Below are 13,030 nucleotides of genomic sequence, written 5' to 3'. Positions count from 1 at the left end.
GAGGACTTCAGGATGCAAGTGGATCTATAAATAGAAGGAAGTAACTCCTTGTACAAAACAGATCAAGTATAAAGCCAGATTGGTTGCAAAGAGTTTCGGTCAGGTAGAAGAAATAGATTTCAATGAAGTCTATTCTTCAGTGATCAAACATTGTTCTATTCGAATTATGTTAGCACTGGTGAATCAGCTCGATTTGGAGCTTGAGCATCTGGATGTGAAAACTGCTTTCTTACACAATGACCTTGAAGAAACCATCTATATGGAACAACCTAAGGGCTTCATACATAAAAAACACAGAATAAGGTCTGCTTACTAAGAAAATCCTTGTATGGGCTTAAGCAGAGTCCGAGGCAATGGAACAGGAGGTTTGATGAGTTCATGATTGGTATTGATTTTGTGAGAAGCCAATATGACAGATGTGTCTATCTGAAGAAGGATGAAGTATAGGTTATCTTGTACCTACTGATTTACGTTGATCCTATTCTGATAGCAAGTAAAAATAGGGCAGAGATATATATCATCATTGAAACAACAGTTCAACTCAGAGTTTGAGATGAAATATTTAGGAGAAGCAAGGAGAATTTTGGGCATGGAAATAATGAGAAACAAAGAAATGCAGGAGATTCATTTGAGTCAGAAGAACTATTTGAGGAAGGTAGTTCTGAAGTTTAACATGAATCAAGCAAAGCCTGTTATGAATCCACTGGGACAATATTTGAAGCTATCATCTAGTCAGTCACCTGAAAGTGAAGAGGACAAGATGAATATGACTTGTACTCCATATGCTAGTGGAGTAGGGAGTCTCATATATGTAATGATATGTAGTAGGCCTGATTTGGCACATGCAATCAGTGTTGTGTCAAGGTTTATAGCTAATCCAGGTACATATCATTGGGAAGCTCTTAAGGCCCCGTTTGGTATCCTTGATAAATCCGGGATTGTTTTACAAGCTCATGTTTGTCTTAATTTTTGAGCTTAGATAAGGACCTGGATTGATAGAAGACCACATTAGCACTTTGATAATCCATCCACCTTTTTTCCATGGATTAAATTTGTCTCATGGATTACAGAAGTCATTTACAAAACTACCCCTTCAATAATTGATGTGTAGCGACCCAACCGGATCAACTACCTAATCAGAGTTTAAGAGCATATTTAAGTGTGCATTAAATAAATCGTTGCAGAAGATTTAAATAAAAACAGACCGGAAGAATACAACCGGTTAGAAAAATTCAATTATACAACCCAATCGAATAAATAAGCCTAAAAGGCAAAAACCTACTGCTAATCCTGTTGTCTTCACTGGTCATTGGCTACTCCAAGATCCTTGTGCTCAATCCTGCGCCTACACCTACCCCGTCGAATGGGGTGTCCAGATACACAAAAAAGACTGGACGTGAGCTCTGAGCTCAATACGAAAGCACAGATAAAACATACAAATATGATGCATGCAAATGACCAGGTATCCATATCTGGGATAACTGTATACAACTGCTCAGTAATGGAGCCTAGGACATGAGTGGTACAACCCGGGGATCAAACCCTGCGTACACTGCTCATTCCTAATGGACGTAGACCGTGTCTTCCAGATGCCAGTGCCGGCTAACCCGTCGGTCGCGGGGCGCTCGACATCTACCGTCCGAACAGGGATGAGCGGCCCTACATGGCTCATCTCAAAAGATGGACAGACACAATATGATATGCACATACTGCATAATAATTTGACACAAAAATTCAACATATAAGCATGCAAAACCCGCTGGCTATCTCAGTCAGTACTTACGTACCTTTCTACAGGCAGTTCCTAGCAGTCCCACTCTAGGTTCCAAGCCTATCATCAACTCTACATTGCAAATACTCATGAATCATTAATTAAACTCTAAAAGCCTTAACTAAGTCATTGCATACTCCTAAATAATTTAAGGAGATCATAGCTATACATGCGTCCGTCGTCAGCCCGCTGATGGCAACTGCCTCAAAACTTAGGCACAGCTCCGCTACGACGCCAGGATCGCTATGCCACTTCCGAAATCCCAAAAGGACGCCTAGAATTCCCTAGATCTAAGCTAGAAGGCTAAGGAATCGAGAGAGAAAAAGGAGAGGTGCGAGTTGAAAATGAAATTTCGGACCCCTATTTATAGGCGAAGTTCGGAGCCTCCGAACTCGACTTCGGACCCTCCGAACTGGTTCGGATCCTCCGTTCCTCACTTCGGAGCCTCCGTTCCTGTTCGGAGCCTCCGTTCCTGTTCGGAGCCTCCGATCCTGACTTCGGATCCCCCGAAGTCCCATCAGTGATGTCACCAATGACGTATTTTTCTCGGACAGCTGGCCATGCAGTTCGGAGCCTCTGATCTTAGGTTTGGATCCTCCGAACCAGTTCGGAGCCTCCTAACCTGGTTCGGATCCTCCAAACCCTCCAAACCCTCGGAACCTTCTTGGCCATTTTCGAGTGTCCTGGATCCTTTTCTGGACTCCGTTAACCTATTTGAAATTTTATTAATCATGTTTTAATTATTCTAAACATGATTACTTGATTAATTACTCATTAATCTTTAATTAAGGATACGGGTTACTACATTCTCCTCCCCTTAAAAGATTTCATCCTCGAAATCTAGGGTAGAACCTTGAGAACATACTAAGGACCCTTGCTCGAGTGTCTGGTCGAAATAGCTTCCGACACACTCAGAATCTTGTCGAATTCCCTTTAAGCTCCATTAATGCTGAGCCGCGTTAACATTCTTCCAACTGAAGATTACTGCGCTACTGTTCGACACTCGAACTTCCTTGACACTAATGTAGACAACAAGTTCCGAATTTCTCCTCGAGAGAATCTAGTTGACACAAAGCTATACACCAACGTAACTGCTTGACACAATTTCTAGACTGCTAATCCTTCCCATGCTCCACCGAAGCAAACAAACTTCCCAAGAAATACGGGGAATTCATCCCACCATGTCTAGTGCGAATCACAGTTCACGTTTCTCAACATAACTCAACACTATGCCTTGATGAAAACTTTCATCGCTTGCCGATAATGACGCTAAGTCATCTTTTACCCATTGGCCTGCGAAGTCACGCATACACTGCAATGGATATCATCACGCCTCTGATGATCTACATCATCTCGACCATAGGTTATTCACCCATGAATTCAATCGATGGACATCCTCTTGATAGTCATACATACTCGCAACCACTGTACACTAATCAAGACTAAGGCAAGCTCCCACCAATATGCTCGACTAGGACATTTCACAGTGCACAGACATATGGAAACACTTTCTATTCCGTCTCGAAACTTGACAGTCACTGCACTTAGTATTACTCATCATGGAGTTTCTGATGATACGATCATTGCTCGTCACACCTCCCAAGGTTGAACATAAAGATCCTGGAAACTAAATCCCAACGGATTCTCCAGAGTCAAATCATTCCTTTGCTGAACGTATTAGCCATAGCACTGAAAAGACGAAGATTCCTGGCGAACACGTCATCCATGGAAAATCGCAATATTACAAAGTCTTCCAATCCAACAGCAAATCTCGTTGGATGCTAAGTCGAAATCTACTATCTATGTCGTTTCAGAGACATTGTGCATCACACGCTAGAAGGTTAGTGACACATCCTGCTAGATCCCAAAAATTAGATCCTAGCTAATGTCAATTATCTCGATCAAACAACTGGTGTTCCCTTGCTAATGCCCAATGCTCGTTGGATCATAAACCCAATAGTGAATGAAGAAATCGTCTTACGAACATTTCTTGAAATGTTCGGTTAGAAACCTTCACTATTGTCGCCCACTATCGATATGGAGCAATACTTGAGCCTTCTTTAATCAAACTTGAGTAAACTATTGCTAACGCTAAGCAATTGCTTGGATCAATTTCTGCTTCTCCTAAACAGAAAAACACTATCCTGGGAACTACCAATTCCCTTGCTTGTTTCTTTTGTCGAGTGTTAACTAACTTGATCATACAAGTCAAATTGCAATCGTTCCCGATTACACCAATCCCAAAATTTTCATCTCTGGCAATCCTAGAGACTCTAAATCATCCAAATCGCCAAATGTTCTGAGATCGTATCAAGTACAAATCCCCTTAAGCACTATGCGACAAAATGCTATTCAAGTATTTCTTAATTGATACACACCGATCATTACAGATTGGCTCAACCAATCGGACTCATCGATCTACTTAGGCTCACACTCATTAGATCAGACCACCACTGATCATCTAAACCTACGTGGCTAGATCAAACTTGGTTTCGTTTTCACAATGAACTATTCCCAACACTTGGAATACCCAAATCGCTCTGGTTTCAATACACCCATACTTGATAACCAGAAAATAGCTATTAGTAGTCTATCGACACAATCTCGTGCCTTACTACTGACAGCTGTCTCGTACACTGAACTTAGTCAACCTAACTCTAACAGAGTTAGCCAATAGCCACTAGTAGTCATTAGTATAGATCCCGTGCCACTTTAGCACTACCAATCGTTGTCTTGTTCACCCAAGGCGAACATCAAGACAAACTAAGCCCAAGATTTTCTCGCGATCTATCAACCTAGGCCATTTCCATCCCATGGAAAATCCTACGCTCAACCTCTGAAAATATCAGACAGTACTTAGCGCAAACACTGGACTCACTATCCTTGCCTCGTTCATTCAGGATGAACATCACGATTCGTCAAGTTCAGAAATCATAACTAACGAATCCTATAGATTCTCACAATCTCCGGACACACTCCTGATTATATCCGTTGCTAAGATTGTGCAACAATTCAAGACTGAGGTAGCTTACCACGATAACCCACCTGGACAACCACCAAGGCTTCTTGGGTATAGGTCACGCTTCCCTCTCATCTCAAATAGTCATGTACAATCCTTAACATCTGATATAATCCATCACAGATGAAGTCAATCATCATGGAGTAGTCCTCGTATTCGAGTCGAAGTCTCGAAACATCATCCCATTTAGTATCTTGGATGATTCCTATCACAGGGAAACTCTAACCACAACTCTGATGACAACCCCTAGTCATCGCTGGTAGAAGCCCGTCCACCTACTAGATCCACACGTCTAGCAGTAACCCAAAGGTTAAAACCTATCTGCTCAGAGTACACACTTGTCAAGGAAATTCCTCCAAGACTGGTTCCCAAAGCAGAATACTCAACCTATATCTCTGGCACACCAGACGATATCGAACCATCGATATCAAACCTGATATTAATCCAAGGTCATACCTCGTTGTGACTGTTACCAAAACTCTAGACTGAGTAGCCTTTCCACCGCCATCCCCTGAAGCACAAAGGCTCCCAGGTAACACTGGCTTAGGGTCGCGCCCCATCACGTCTATTCATGGTCATAGTCCACAATGCTCGGTATATACTGGACCTTGTATCCCGATGAAAACCCATCATCAAAAGTCTAAACCTATCAACGCTCAGACATCCTAATGTTCTAAGAAAACAACCTAGAACAAAGCCCAATGTTCTAAACCGAACAATACCCTTAATGCCTCTAGATGAGTCCACTCATCGCTAGCACTATCTTAGCCTTCTGACTAACTAGGTCAATCCTAGGAAAACGCCTAGACTAACCACAAGTCAAACAGTCACAGTCGGCCCACTCAAATCCCATGAGCTACAATAGTTGAACACTAATCAACTAAAACCAAGCCAACCTTCCGCACAATCATGCAATCATTCACGAATTTCTTAATTAGTAATACATGTATCATTGTTTCAAGTTATGTACAATTTCTTTGATTACAATCCCATGTAATACACAGTATTCAAAATACAATGAAATGTACAACCGAACTTGAAATGATACAACCATAATATGATGATTCATTACAACTGAAATATTGTTTACAATTACAACAATATAGTATTTAAAATCATCGTACTTAGTCTTCGCTCCTTGAGCATGAAGCTTCTCATCGACACACGCATCAATACAAGCGAACTCCCATCCAAGTCTCTCTACATGTCCTCCTGCGAAGAATTTCGGAGAAATGGCACGTGATAGCTAACCAGCTATGCTCTGCGTCAGTGCATGTCAGTCGACCTCTTCTGCTCATGATCTACCGTCATCTTTCTTCTTGCATTCATATCATGCTTTTGAACATGAAGTTTTCCGTGTGCCTACCGAACGCATCGATACAAGCATACCGGCAAAACCATGTTATGCATGAATTTAATGACATTACGTTCATAACCAGTTATGCCTTAGCCACTCGAGGCATTACCTGGTGAAGGTCTTTATGATAATCTCTCCAACTACGAATGGAGAATCTCTTCGGACTGGAACCACATGGGTTGTTACACACCATTAGTTCCAAAAGTCAGGGGTATCTGACGCGATATACTCGTTCTTCTCTTCCAGTTTTCCCCGGCTGAAATCCATATGTTCTTCGATCAGCATTCCAATGCATCAAATGATGAACTGTCCATAGCAGTCAGCCTATCTATCGATATGCTACTACTGGTGTTCTCATCATTGTTGCTTTCCTTATAGTAAAGACTTTTACCGCAAACCTTGGCAATGAAGAACCAAATCATCCTTCGTTAGGTCTCACAAATCATATAAGTATAATCCAAAGTCTCAGTACTATATCCCAAGTCTCTTTGCATGCTGCTCTGATACCAATAAATGTAGCGATCCAACCCGAATCCACTACCTAATCAGAGTTTAAGAGCATAATTAAGCATGCATTAAATAAATCATTGTGAAAGACTTAAATAAAAACAGACCGGCAGAATACAACCGGTTAAACAAATTCAATTATACAACTCAATCGAATAAATAAGCCTAAAAGGCAAAAACCTACAGCTAATCCTGCTGTCTTCAATGGTCATTGGCTACTCCAAGCTCCTTGTGCTCAATCCTGCGCCTACATCTGCCCCGTCGAATGGGGTGTCCAGATACACAGAAAATACTGGACGTGAGCTTTAAGCTCAATACGAAAGCACGGGTAAAACATACAAATATGATGCTTGCAAATGACCGGGTATCCATATCTGGGATAACTGTATACAACTGCTCAGTAATGGTACCTAGGACATGAGTGGTACAACCCGGGGATCAAACCCTGCGTACACTGCTCATTCCTAATGGACGTAGACCGTGTCTTCCAGATTCCAGTGCCGGCTAACCCGTCGGTCGCGGGGCGCTCGACATCTACCGTCCGAACAGGGCTGAGCGGCCCTACATGGCTCATCTCAAAAGATGGACAGACACAATATGATATGCACATGCTGCATAATAATATGACACACAAATGCAACATATAAGCATGCAAAACCCGCTGGCTATCTCAGTCAGTACTTACGTACCTTTCTACAGGCAGTTCCTAGTAGTCCCACTCTAGGTTCCAAACCTATCATCACCTCTACAATGCAAATACTCAAGCATCATTAATTAAGCACTAAAAGCCTTAACTAAGCTATTGCATACTCCTAAATAATTTAAGAAAATCATATCTATACCTGTGTCCGTTGTCAGCCCGCTGATGGCGACTGCCTCAAAACTTAGGCACAGCTCCGCTACGACGCCAGGATCGCTATGCCACTTCCGAAATCCCAAAAGGACGCCTAGAATTCCCTAGATCTAAGCTAGAAGGCTAAGGAATCGAGGGAGAAAAAGGAGAGGTGCGAGTTGAAAATGAAATTTCGGACCCCTATTTATAGGCAAAGTTCGGAGCCTCCGAACTCGACTTCGGACCCTCCGAACTGGTTCGGATCCTCCGTTCCTTACTTCGGAGCCTCCGTTCCTGTTCGGAGCCTCCGATCCTGACTTCGGATCCCCCGAAGTCCCATCAGTGATGTCACCAATGACGTATTTTTCTTGGACAGCTGGCCATGCAGTTCGGAGCCTCCGATCTCAGGTTCGGATCCTCCAAACCCTTGGAACCTTCCCGGCCATTTTTGAGTGTCCTAGATCCATTTCTGGACTCCGTTAACCCATTTGAAATTTTCTTAATCATGTTTTACTTAATCTAAACATGATTACATGATTAATTACTCATTAATCGTTAATTCTGGATACGGGTTACTACATGATGGGTTTGAGGAAGAATATTTGGGTGAGAAAGGAGGGTATTTTGGTCCATCTAAATAATATATACTAACTTATCCCACCTTTAAAAACCACACCAAACATAAAAATAAACTATCAATACATACATATCTTCCCTTATCAACCACTTATCAATCAATCTTCTAGTCCAAGAGTTATCTCATCCTTGTATCAAACGGGGCCTAAATGGATTCTCAGATATCTCATAAACACTACTGGGCTTCGGTTGAAGTTTGAGAAACAGCAAGATGAAATTGATCCTATGGTTGGATATGTGGATTAATATTTTTCTAGGAGCCTAGACACTAGGGGTGCAAACGAACCGAGCCGTTTCATGAGCTTTATGAGGCCGCTCGATAAATATTTGATTCATATTCAAACTTATCGAACTCAATCCGAATTCGAACATGTTCAAACTTTTTTACGAGCCAAACTCGAGCCAAAATTATTATGTTCGATAGTTCGGGAGCCTTAATATTTAATTAATATAATATAATTATATAATAAATATATATACATTTCAAACATTTTCAAACATTTCGAGCTTTTCAAACCATAATATCCGAGCAATAGTTCACGAATAGGTTCGAATGTTTCGAGCCGAACTCGAACTCGAACTTCATTTTTAGCCGAGTTCAAGCCAAAATATTTGAAATTATCGATGTTCGAATCGAGCTCGAACTTGAATATACTCTTATCGATCCGAATTCGAGCCTTAAAATTTTACCATTATTCAGCTCGATTCAGTTCGTTTGCACCCCTACTAGACACTAAGATGTCATTGACTGGATATGTGTTCACCTTTTATGGCACATCAATTACTTGGAAGTCAAATCTACAGTGAGTGGTTGCCTTTTCTACCACTGAAGCAGAATTCATAGCTGTTACCGAGACCATAAAAAAGGGTTGTGGCTAAAAGGGATGATAGCAGAGCTTGGGGTGAAGCAAGATCAAGTTGTAGTACACTGTGACAACCAAAGTGCGATACACTTGATAAAACACTAAGTCTATCATGAAAGATCCAAACACATAGATGTGAAAATTCATTTCGTTATAGATGTCATCGAAAAAGGAGATGTGATCCTTGAGAAGATATCATTAGATGAAAATCCTGCAGATGCTATGACAAAGTCACTGCCGTATGCTAAGTTCAAGAAGTGTTTGGACTTAGTTAATGCGGTGATTGGAAATTAGCCAAAGAAGGCTAGATGGAGAGCAGCAGTCAACCTGAAAGAATCAAGGTGGAGATTTTTGAAGTGTGCTTCTACCAACTTGACTGGAAAAGAAAAGAGAATGGATCAGGTCGAAGAGCAGTGGTCTGATGAGCTTAGTGTCAGATAAGTTCATGATCAGATCAACTACTGATTAGATCGGATCGAAGTTATATGGGCAGATGAGTTCCTCAGGAAGATCGATTGCTCAAATACTGGGACTTGGTCAGAAGTCAGATGAATTGTCCACAAAGCTGGAGTGAAGCTTGAAGGCAGATCAAAGTATGAGAACATAACAGATTGATGTTAGAGGCTTATCGAGTTGGGTCATGTTGAATGAAGAATGGGCCGAGCAATTTTCTGACCTAAAAGCCCAAGAAGAAAGTCGGTGGTTTTTCACTATGTAAGCATATGGAAGCAGCTGCAACAGAATAACAGAAACAACTGATTCTTCAACTTACAGAAACGATTTCGAGAGAGAAGAAGGAAGAGAATTCAGAGGGAGAGAACTGATGCGCATATTATGATGAGAGAATTCAAAGATTTGAGTATTGAATTGAGTCTGTATCTAGCGTTAGAGTTGGTCTGATGTGAATTGTAAAAGCTCTGTTTCTGGGCTTGAATTATATCTTCTTCTTGGTTCGTGATTAATAAAAGTGTTGTGTTGCTCTCCCGTGGATGTAGGCAAATTCATTGCCGAACCACGTAAATACTTGTGTTGTTTAAATCGTTTTCGCGTGAGTTTGGTGATTGATTTGTGTGTTAGTTTTATAAAATTTCTGGAATTGTGTTCTTGTTGCTGTGCGTGTGGTGAATTTTTTGAAGAATATCGAATATGTTCTATTGATCCTAACAGATATTGTACTTCATTCGCGGGATGAAGACGATCAATGGATAACATTTATACTTAGAAAATACGGATAAAATATAAGAGGAAATGTAATTAAAGACGACATATATATATATATATATTAATTAAAATTAAGGCATTAGAAAATTATTGTTAGGTAAATCTTAAATTCCCTTTTGATTAATAGATAAGTTTGCAAACGTAACTCGTTGATTATCATGGGCAAAGATTGATTCATGATTGTATTCTTGCGATATTTAAGTTTCGCCAATTTTAAAATATTCAACTTTTTACATAAATGATACACGTACCCTTCATACTATTTATTTATATAATTATATTAAATAAACTATACGCCTTTCAACCTTGATTGATTTTGCCCAAAATCAAAAGTAACCACGGTATATATTTATATTATAACTCGCTTTTTTTAACAAATAATAAATAAAAACCATAACTTGTTCTTCAAGGTGGATCGGTGTAGGTTTGATTAATTTGTAGCCCAAAAATTTAAATTTGTTCAAGTTGGTGCAAATTGTCCAACCACCCATCTGCTAATTTAAGACATACAAATTTTCTTGATCAACACTAAAATTCTTCTGTGTCCTAAAATAATAGATTACTTGAAAAACCAACCATTCTTTCTGCATAATCATCCATTCTTTTAGAATTTCGTTAATTCTACATTCTCGCCATATTCTTGTCTATATAACACATCGCCCAAATCTTGACTTGGATTATAAATTTCGATGGCATTCGCAACATATAATAAGCATGGTCCTGCAGTAGTTTTGATTTTCATTTTCATCTCCTCTTCCACTTGCAATTTTGGTATATATGTGCACATTATATTATAACTTTCAACTAGCCAAACACAAATTGTCTCTTTATTTTTGTAATGAATTGACGTATATATATTTCGATGGGGTCGATGTTGTCTTGCAGGAAGGGCATATGAGTATCCTAATTTAGGGGCCGCGGGAGTCGTCGCGAACGACTATTTGCCGGAGGCAGGAAATGAAGGAGGGTCGAGTGGGTACTTGCCTCAAGGAGGTATTGTAGGCACAAGTTCTGATCTTATATACAATAAAGCTTTGGAATGTTTCGGTGATAAGTATGTAAGTAGCAATTTTCCCTAATATGATCAGTACATATATATATATATATATATATGCTTTTTCAACACGCCCATCTTTAACATGAAGTGAGGATTTGGAATCCAAACAGATATATAGTAGCTGTGGTGCAGCATACAGATTGAACCAAGGCGGAGAACTCGACGTGCCGCCCGATTACGCGGATCAGTACTGCAATGGACCCTGCGTAACTGAGACACAAAACGTCCTAGCCTGCATACATGGCATATTCGATCAGTTTTTGTTCTACAACAGAGCTACGCTAAGCGATATACGCGACACAATTGCATCTGGTTGCGGCAACGGACCCAAAAGAGGTATCATATCTGTACATATATATAATTCATGTCAAGAAATTATTGGCGTGCGTCACGTTTGACTAATTTTTTCGTTCTATGTTTCATTTAATAACAGGTAATTTCGATGTGGCTGAGCATATTCAAGCCAATGGGGCTCCTGCAAACAAGTTACATTACTCTGCTCTTTGTGCTAGTTTGCTGCTGATTAGTATGATTTACTATGTGTTTTTCTAGTTTCTGAAGAGGTAAAATATTCAAGTATGTATATCACGCTTGTATAAACATGACAATTATACATACATTAAATTGTCATGTCTCATTATATAGAATGTTTAATTAATCATTAACCCATTATTGATTCAATATAGACAAACAACAAAACGAATTAAGAGAGCACGACAAAGATTAATATAACACAAGCTAGCTTTATTTAGAACATGCATGCCTTAATATATATATAGGCGCGCAATTATGTTCAACAACTGTGCTATCTTTAGTCAGATAGCTAGCTAGCTAGATATCAAACCATGACATATATATATAATAATTTATATATAAATAATCAGCCCTTAGCTTTAACACAAATTAACTTAGAACACAAGGGAAACTAGAGGGGCTCTTCCTTCTTAACAGAAGCAAATGCTTTCGGAATGGACGGCGCCGCACATGGCGTGACTCCAGTACCGAATATGCTGCTCTTAGCTTCAATTTTGACAACTGGTTCGGGCTTCACCTTCACCGCAGAACATACCGGAGAGTGTCGAATTACACGATTCGAACAATTGTACACATTGTTCACTCCAGCACATCCACCGCAACAATCCCTAGTATAACTTTCCATATCAGCGACAATATTTCAGGATATTATTTATTTATTATATGAAAATTAACAGGCTTTTTTTATATGGTAATGGAAATGGGTTGTCAAATTAAGATGAATATTCATAGGCAAAAATGAGTCTTTTCATTTGTCTCCCATCATTCATTAATAACCGAAAATAAATTTATCCAATGTCGCTTCATTCATGCATGCATGAACGACGATCAAAAACTTTTCTGTATCTGTGTGTATATATTAATGACATATAGCTTAGTTAATGTCTCGAAACAAGTATAATACCATTCAACAGTTTACCATATATACTCCGCGTATTTTAAATGATTTGGATTTTATTTTTAATTTATTGAAAATCATGAAAATTAGAATCTGATAAATATGTAACAATTAACTAATTTATTAATATTATATATATATATTATATTATTATTATATTATATAAATATATATATATATATATTCAATCTTATTTCAATGCATTCATGAATGATCACCAAATATCTGAAATTAATTGTGTACCCGTATATTAGTTAGTCTTAGTCCAAATGACATAAGTTCTTTTGTTAAGGAAATTCCAATAATAATAATTTATTAAGAAATTGCAAATACGC

At 39.3% G+C, this 13,030-nt stretch overlaps 1 protein-coding gene across 1 annotated transcript; it reads left to right on the top strand.

The window, feature by feature from the left end:
• Positions 1–10,769: 10,769 nt before the first annotated feature.
• On the top strand, positions 10,770–11,921 carry LOC140874465 (uncharacterized). Its single transcript, XM_073277779.1, has 4 exons — positions 10,770–10,977; positions 11,092–11,264; positions 11,374–11,599; positions 11,697–11,921. The coding sequence occupies exons 1-4, from the start codon at positions 10,896–10,898 to the stop codon at positions 11,813–11,815; spliced, it is 600 nt and encodes a 199-aa protein (XP_073133880.1). The 5' UTR covers positions 10,770–10,895; the 3' UTR covers positions 11,816–11,921.
• Positions 11,922–13,030: the final 1,109 nt, after the last annotated feature.

Source organism: Henckelia pumila, chromosome 1 (genome assembly GCF_033568475.1).
Source record: "Henckelia pumila isolate YLH828 chromosome 1, ASM3356847v2, whole genome shotgun sequence".
NCBI classification, from domain to species: Eukaryota; Viridiplantae; Streptophyta; class Magnoliopsida; order Lamiales; family Gesneriaceae; genus Henckelia; species Henckelia pumila.
This window is presented reverse-complemented; position numbering and strand designations above follow the sequence as displayed.